At 44.0% G+C, this 9131-nt stretch overlaps 1 protein-coding gene across 1 annotated transcript in view; it reads right to left on the bottom strand.

Annotated features, from left to right (window-relative positions):
* Positions 1-4364, bottom strand: part of CHIC2 (cysteine rich hydrophobic domain 2) — a 55659-nt gene extending 51295 nt beyond the window's left edge. The window contains exon 1 of the mRNA XM_050790639.1: positions 3853-4364. Within this exon, the coding sequence (XP_050646596.1) occupies positions 3853-3971 (119 nt within the window). The 5' untranslated portion in view covers positions 3972-4364. The remainder of the gene's footprint in view (positions 1-3852) is intronic.
* Positions 4365-9131: the final 4767 nt, after the last annotated feature.

A 9131-nucleotide genomic window follows, 5' to 3' on the forward strand; every position in this document is an offset into this window, starting at 1 on the left:
GATAAAAACTGGTGTTGAAGGATAAGGAATTATTTGTGGAGATGGTAAGATTACACCTCAGAAGAGAGTACATGAAGACACAGTAAAATTACAAGGGAATAACATTAGAAACAAATCTCAGCAAAATAACTTGCCTCTATGACAGGGCTTGAGTTAGAAGTCAAAGAGTATACATACTCTAGGAAAGTCCCAAGTTTGATTCTGATATAACAAGGGTATAAAGTGGGGATGGGAGCAAATAATGTCTGTTATAATGATAGATTACCTAGGAAATATTGGCCTAAAACTACTTTTAAATTCTAACTTTTAGACTGACACATCTTTTAGAGTTATTACTGTGAAAAATGAAACTCTTCAATAAATGATCAACATATTTTGCAAATATATTTTGAAACATAAGGAACTCCATAATTTTAAAATATTAACCAATCTGATCAAGACTACCTAATAGTCTTTTTACAGTATTACTGTTGCTTTTAGAAACTGTTTTTCCTCATTGTCAGTTATATGAGAAGTCACCACGAAAGCAAAAAGAAAATCTACTTTTAATTGAATCGTAAGTGTAAGTATTTTAGGTTACATGTACCAAAATATTATGCAATAATAGGAATTTATCATTTATCTTCCTTCCTTCCAATACCACTTTCCTCAAAATATGCTTCTGCACAAGATTTCTCCATATTGCTACATAGAAATCTAACAATGAAGGGAAATATTATACTTAACAGAAGAATGTCAGAAAAGAATACTGATCATGAGAGAAGTATAAAAAATAAGTCTGATTTGAGGTCAGGATGAAAACATTTGTATTTTAAAAAAGGAAAATATTTGTATTAAAAGCCACTTTAAAGCAGACTTTAGGCAAATTAGACATGTTGCATCCTATGTCACAAAAATCTGATTATGCCTAGAGACCAACCTAGAGAATGGAAGGTAACTTTCTTTCTCACATCACCACAATGACATGCCAATCATGTCACGTGAGAATACAATAGTTTCTAAAAATAAACAGTAGTATTGTAATATATTAAAGTAGAAAAAAAGAGCAGAAATAGTCAACTGTAAAGGCCTACTCAAAGTTACATCTGTGAAAAACATATGGATTGATCTATATCCTTCCAGACTGATCTAGACTACAGATGATTCAGTTTACATGGTCAATTACTTTCAAATTGGTAAGGGAAGACTGCTCTGATCAGCACCTCAGTTAAAAAAAAAAAGGTGGGGGAGGGGTGTGAGGGGCAGTGACAAATTTAGCCAGTCTTACTACAACTGTTCTAATAGCTCCTCCCATTTATATTTAAAGCAAGAAAAACTGAATGTCCTCAACAGTCATAGTAACACATATGCACCAATTCTAAAAACCTTTATAGGTGCTAACTGGGCTATCTATTGGCATAGTGTGCTAGTGTGCCTGGGAATTATGCATGACAGAGCCATGTTAAAAAAAAAAAAAAGTTTTGTATTATTACCTATGTGCCACAAAATAGGCTTAAGTTTTCAATGCAGAAAGATCCTTATTGTCATCAAAATACTTCAAACAGTAATTTAAGCACATACACATTGCTTAGAAATGGAAAAATAACACTAAAGTGAATCACTGTTATGTTTGACAACGGCAATTCTAATTTTTTAGTACTTTGTTTTACACCTGTTTCTCAAAGTGTAAAACTGTATCTGAGGAGAATAATAAAAACTAGTATCTACTGAACATAGTACCACACACGGCAATAAATTCTTTTCATGTACCATCTCATTTAATCCTTAATAATCTTAAAAGGTATCGACTGTAACTACCCCCATCTCAACTAAAGGTCATGAATAAACAATTTATCCAGGAAGTAGCTGAGATAGATTTTAACCCAGAGCCCAGAACCAAGATAAATGGGAGAAGGAGGAAGTTGCTGAGGAAGATCAGAGATTTAACTCCCAATGTAAAAAGGCATACTGTTTATTGATGATAGATAGTCCCTCCCTATAACCTGGAATACTTTTCAATCTTGGCTACACATGAGAATCACCTGTGAGATTGTATTATTTATTTATTTATAATTTTAACTATCCATGCCTAGGACCCTCACTTAGTACCTGGCCTTCAACTGGCCTGGGGTAGAGCAAAGACAAGGGTCTTTTTTTAAAGTCACCCAGGATTCTAATGGACAGCTAAGTTTGAAAACCACTAATAATTCTTTGCTACCCTATTAATCTCTCCAGGTAGCCAACCACAATCAAGTTTACTGATTACTTAGGTTCTGAGCACTTTGTCCACTATTACATTTTCCACTTTCAACAAAGTGCTTAGTTTTTCTTCTCCTTAACAGAGGTAACATTACAACTACAGCGGCGTCTTTTTAAATGACAAGATTTAGCTTTTCTTTGATATGAGGAATGTAGGAGGAGGGATAGACGGCATGACAAAGTGTGGAAATCACTTCTTTAAGCATCCACATACTCCTGAGGCTTAAAACAATGCAAAAAGGTCATAAAAGTCAAAATAAAATCAAACGGCAGGTTATGAATTCTGTGATATATGTTAAAAGTTTAACATCCATGATATTTGGTTGTATTTCTTAAGCTGGTGACAACACTTAGAAAGTATTACTGTGGTGATAAATTCCACTGTCTTGTCATGGTGCTGTGATGGCAATTATGCAGTGTTTTTACCCTGTTAAGTCACCTGAATATAAACTAACAGGTGCTAAAGAAATCAAAGCATTACATAAGCATACTCAAACAACAATACGGCTGGTCATATGAGAAATGCAATTATTTTGCTGACAAACTTGTATGAGAAGTCTTACTGTTTCCCTAAGTTATTCACAGCACATCCCACCCACTCTTCACCAAAATATAATGAAGACTATTCCAGATATTTTCAGACTTGCTGGCTCTTTTACTGAAAAAGTGAAGAAGTACAGAGATACCTGGCAAGTATGGAAGTTTGATCTATGATTTGAACAAGAGATCTAAAACGGGAGAGTATCAATACATCAAGTGGTACAAAACTGTGGACTTCATAGAGAAACATTACAAAACTTCCTGCTTCCGGACAGCTCATTATTTGGTTCAAGTCTTCACATTCCTTTATTTGTCATGGTCTTTCTGAAAGCTTTCATTCCTTATTGTTTAATACCAAACTTTTAATGTTACTAGTGGGACTTTCCAAATTAAGAAGCCCCAAGTTCGTGCCCCAAGGAGGAACTTCAGGACTACAGTTTTCCCTCAGCAACCTGAGCAGAGTGTATGTCCCTCACGTAGTTTTTTGTTGTTGTTGTAAACATATTTCTTTCTGCACATCTTAAATTTGTGTTCAACTATGTATTTTTATCACGTACAACTACAAGAACTTGCATTAGTTGTGCGGAAATGTGTGGAAGAACTGGGAGAACTGTGGGTATGTGTGAAACAGACACGACAGGGAGCTTCGCTGCCAATTGTCACTGGGGTCTCACACGACCCAGATCTGGCCTCTGAGCCATGTCACTGGGTGCAAAGGCACAGAGAACCACAGGATAACTGGGCGAGAAAACAAGGAGGCTCCCCGTCAATACACCCTGAAGGGGAAGGGTGGCCCGCAGGACAGACCCTAATGAAAACCCGTGCCTACTGGGATCGTCACATAGCCCGGGCCTGTAGGGCCTGCTAAAGGGGTGTGTGGAGGAGGAAGGACAGCGTCCGTCCCCACTTCGGAGACCCAAACAAATGAAAATAAGCCAAGTTCTCACTTCCTGGTCGCCGACTCTTTCCGAAGGCCACCGACACCCGACGGACACAGGGGAAACCGCGCTCCCGTGGAGTAACGGGGCCCACCCCAGCCCGCACCTCCCGCCCTCGCCCTTCTCCGGGCCTTACACGGTGACGTGACCGGAGCCGCGGACGACCACCGGGTCCGGCGAGTACTTGAGCAGCTGCTCCTCCAGGGCCCGCTCCTCGTCCTCCTCTTCCTCATAGATTTCGTCGAAATCCGCCATCCTGAGCCTCCGAGAGCCCCTGCCCAAAGGGGCCTGACTCCCGGGATTGGCGCCGGGGTACCCGCGGGCGAGGCGGCGGAGGCTGAGGGGGGGTCGCCGCTGCCGCCGGCTCCGAGGCCGCGGAGTTCGCTGTCGGCTCTCTCGGCTCCCGCTACAGAGGAGATGGGGTCGGGACCGTCGCCGCCACCGCCGCCGCCATTACCATCAGCAATAACAACAACACAATGTCAACATCCGCCCAGAGGCCAACACCTCCACAAGCACAGACGCCGCTGCCGCCGCCGCAGCAGCAACTCAGGCAACCACAGCAACAGCCTGAGCCACCCGCAGCGGGAGCAGCCGGCTACGGCATCGCGAGACTTCCCGGGCCTACGGGTGGGCGGGAGCGTGCGTGGGCGCGTGGGCGCGCGGACTGGCTGGCTGGCGGGCGGGCGGGCGCGCGCACGGGCGGCCTCGCGCGCTCCCAGGCCGCCGTCTTTCCTCTGCTTCCACCCGCGGACGGCGCCCGAGGCGCGCGCTCCCGCCGGCGCGGCCCCGCCCGCAGCTCCTGGGTCGCGGACCCGGGGGGCGGCGGCTCTGCTGACTGGAAGCGGTGACCTACGACTCCGACAACGCAGCTCGGAATGTCCAGTGGGACATTCAGTTCCCCAAAGTCATCTCTAACCAAAACAAACAACTGAAAAGAAAAAGCCCTGGCTGGAATAGACACATTTTTGTGCGTGCCATGCCGGTTTCTCTAATAATCGCATCTCGCTTTTTCTCAGGTTTTGAGTCTATGATGAGTACCAGAGTCTCTTTTTTCCCAATTTCAGGAGTCCAGCAGAGACATTGCAAACATGTGTGTCCACCACAGGATTTTCCAAGACATCTCCAAATTCAAACATCTTGTCCCTTGATCCCCTTAAATATAATCCAATATATGAGGCCAACGATGCTGGTATTTTTTTTTTTTCTTCTTACAAGAAATCTCACAGTAGTCATGCTATGAAAAAAAAAAAAAAAAAAAAAAAAAAAAAAAAAAAACTGATAAATTACCTGGATTCCATATTAGAAGACGCAGTTTCTTGCCCTAGCTCCCTCACCAAACATAACCTGGTTTGTGTTGTTGTTTCCTTAAAACCTTAGGGAATCCCTTTCCTTTTCTTACCAGTTCCTACCACAAAAAAAGACCTGAAAGAAAGGGAGGAGGGGAGGAAGAAAAGGAGGCAGGAAGGAAGAAAGGATGGAAGGACGAGAAAGAATGAAAGAAGAATGGGAGAGAGAAAAAAAAGGAAGGAGGGGAAGAAGGAAGGAAAAGGTTTAATGGAGTCTACTTATCTGCCTCGTAACAGTTGAAGGGTCACTTCGGGTACTTGGTATCATTAAGCATATAAACAGTACAGGGGAAGGGCTTCTGAGAAGAGAGTCCTGGACAGTGAGGACACATCATGGGAGAAGAAAGGATAGTTCTACTGAGCCCAGCGCTGGTCAGGCTATTCCCCAAGTGCAGTGTTCATGTCACAGTAGTCAGCTTTAGATGGGTCACTGTTGACGTGGAGAAAGTGCAAAGGAGGTCAATGAGGACAGTGAGAAATGCCAACCTCCTATTGGAAACAACTGAAGGAAATTGGTGTGGTTAGCCAAGAAAAGATGAAGGAAAACACAGTAGTTGTATCAGACTTATTGTATGCCTCCCTGGAGGATATTTGTTCATTCAACAATTATCTCCTGAACTCTAGCTATGTGGCAGGCACTGTGGGTGTGTGTGAATGAGGCACAGGCCCTGCCTTCCGGTAGCTTATCTATTGTTAAGGCAAGCAATTGTCATCTCTGCCAGGGGCTCCTGGAGGAAGACACAGGGAGTATCAGCGGGGCACACAGGAGGCAGCTTGGTCTGGTATTTAACAATGTGGGTTCTGGAACCTGACTACCTGGCCTTGAATCTCAGCTCTGCTACTTACTGTGCGACCCTGGACAAGTCACTCAACCTCCCTGTTCAGTACCTGCCCCTTTGGGATGCTCAGCAGATTCAAGGGCTTAAGATCTGCGAAGTGCTCAGAAGAGGGCCCAGCACACAATAAATACAGGGTGATAATAGGTGATGCTTAAGGCTCTGCAGCTTATCAACCCTATGAGGGTCACCACAGCATTATGTAATGTTTTACTGCTTATAAAGCATGTGCATAATACATCATTTAATATTCCCCTAAGAACCTGTGAGGTGAGCAAAAAGGGTGTATTTATTTTCAGATATGCTATGTTTCAGAGATGCTATGATATGCTATACTTCAGAGATGCTATGTGGCTTTCTCAAGGCCATGTGACAATTTAAGATTTAATGGTCTAATTGAGTGGGCCAAGCTTTCCTGAATGTCTTTTTGTTTTTTTTTTAAAGACAGAGTGTCACTCTCTCACCCAGGTTGGAGTGCAGTGGCACCATCGTAGCTCACTGCAGCCTTGAACTCCTCAGCTCAAGCCATCCTCCCTCCTCAGCCTCTGAATTTCTTTCTTGGCAGGAGCCAGGAGACTAGTGGCTGCACTCAGTTAATGGAAGAGCTGCAAATGGGAAGATAAGAAAGAGAATAAGAAGGGTCAGTATATCCTGGCACAGCCCACACCTGTGGTCAAGATAAGGGGCTGGTGCCCCAAAGTATCTAAATCATCACATAGCTGACAACTTCCCAAAGATGGAGGAAGCGACACAGAGCTCCTTAAAACTCTAGCACCTTCCACAGTTCCTGCTTCAGAAAAGGAGCTTAATAAATGTTATCTGAATTGAGATATAGTGTTACTAGCGCTCTTTCCAGAACACTGTGATTTAATTAGGCTTCAGAGGACTGTGAGAACCTCACCCTTATCTTCACACTGGCTCGATGTGGGAGAAATGTTCTTATTCTAAGATCTATTCAGCAGAGAGATCTTTGTAACTCCCACTGCCTGGGTATACGGTGCAGGGAGGGAAATGCCTTTTCTTTTTCTTTTTTCCTTTCTGTGTGTGTGTGTGTGTGTGTGTGTTTTCTTCTTTTTTCTGCTCTGAAAAACCTGTCAGAGCCAGCAAAAGGGTGTGGGACCTAGGAACAAGGCCAAAGGGGTGAGTGGACATGAGTCAAACATTTTCCTGATGAGAATTGACATCATAATTCCAACCCCCCACCTCCCCTCCGCCCCACCAACCTTCCAAGATCCAGTTTCCTGTGAAACTCCTTCCCCCAATTGCTTCCTGGAGACAAGCCGCTTTTCCAGGATCCTCTCACTCTGTGTCCAGGTACTCCCCTGCACCTTGCTAAATGCCCATCCCTCCATAGCCTCCTCTTCATTGGAGTTTCTCTTTACATTCTCGCCTCACATATTTTTATATTTACCTTCAGACCAAATGGCTCAAAACCAAACTAGATAACGTCTCCGGGCCTCGGGAGTCAGCAAGACTTGTTTTTAAGGCAAATATTCCTTAGTTAATTCCCTAGATTTGAAAACTTCCCAGTTCCATTTCTACCTCGCAGAATGGCCATTGGCAGCCTCACCTTTCTAAACTTCCTTTTCTTCATCTTCAAATGGAAACTATGTCATGGGTTTCTGGAGGATCAAATGAGATCATGCATGTACTATGGACTGAATTGTGTCCCCCATCCCCAAATTCATATGTTGAAGTCCTATCCCTCAATGTTATGGTATTTGGAAATGGAGCCTTTGGAGGTGATTAGGTTGAGATGAGGTCAAGAGGCTGGCGCCCTCATGATGGAATTTGTGCCCTTATAAGAAGAAATACTAGATAGTTTGCGATCTCTCTGTGCCATGGGGACATGGAAAGAAGAGAGTCATCTGCAAGCCAGGAAGAGGACTGTCACCAGGACCCAAATTATCAGGAACTGTAAGCTAAATTTCTGTTGTTTCAGCCACCCAGGCTACAATGTACTGAATGTTTATATCCCCCCAAATTTGTATGTTGATATCCTGGCCCTCAAGGTGATGGTATTAGGAAATATTAGGGCCTTTCAGAGGTGATTAGGTTATGAAGGCTGAGTCCTCATGAATGGGATTAGTGCCCTTATAAAAGAGGCCCCAGAGAGCTGGTTTGCCCTTTCCACTGTCTTCGAACACAGCAAGAAGACAACCATCTATACAAGGACGAACACCTTCACCAGACACCAAATCTGCCAGCCATTTGATCTTGGACTTCCCAGTTTCCAAAACTGTGAGAAATAAATGTTTGTTTATAAGTCACATAGTTTATGATATTTGATTGGAGCAACCCAAAGGGACTAAGACACAGTCTATGGTATTTTGTACAGCGGCCTGTTTGTGTGGAACAAAATACACTCAATGTGCTTTTTCCTGTTCTCCCACTTAACAACCACAACCAACACAGAAGACCTCTGTGACCAGATGTGTGGGGGGTTTTCCCCACCAACAAGCAAGCAATCTCAACTCTGCAGTGGGGCACCAGCTGTATGTCCTAATTCAATTCCAACACTCTCTACCTGGAGATAGCATCAAATCCTACAGGGTGAGGGCTCAGTGGGCAAGACTCCACCCTCCACTTCAAACACCAGTCAAAAGTCCAGGTCTCCAGAACTTCTGACTGATCGGCTATAAATTGGGGTTCCCACAACACCCTCCTCAGGTTCAACTAATTTGTTAGAGTGGCTCACAGAACTCAGGGAAACAGGTTTGCTGGTTTCTTAAGAAGGATATTTCATTTCATTTCATTTATTGAGACAGAGGTACAATCACCACTCACTGCAGCCTCAACCTCCCTGGGCCCAAGCAATGCTCCCACTTCAGCTTCCCAAGTAACTGGGAATGCAGGCATGCACCACCACACCCAGCTAATTTTTACATTTTTTGTAGAGATGGGGTTGCCCAGGCTGGTCTCCAACTCCTGGGCTCAAGTAATCTGCCCACCTTGGCCTCCCAAAAGTGCTGAGATTACAGGCATGAGCCACCACACCCAGCCAAGAAGGATATTTTAAGGGTTACAAATAAACAGCCAGATGAAGAGACACAGAGGGTGAGGTCTGGAAGGGTCCTGGGTGCAGGAGCTTCTGTCCCCACAGAGTCAGGGTGCTCTGCTTTGCCAGCACATGGATGAGTTCTTGTTCACCTCCCTGTAATCCTCCATGTGTTTAGCTGTCTGGCAGCTCTCAGAATCCTGTTCCTTCTGGGTTTTATGGAGGCTTCATT

This window comes from Macaca thibetana, chromosome 5 (genome assembly GCF_024542745.1).
Source record: "Macaca thibetana thibetana isolate TM-01 chromosome 5, ASM2454274v1, whole genome shotgun sequence".
Taxonomy (NCBI): domain Eukaryota; kingdom Metazoa; phylum Chordata; class Mammalia; order Primates; family Cercopithecidae; genus Macaca; species Macaca thibetana.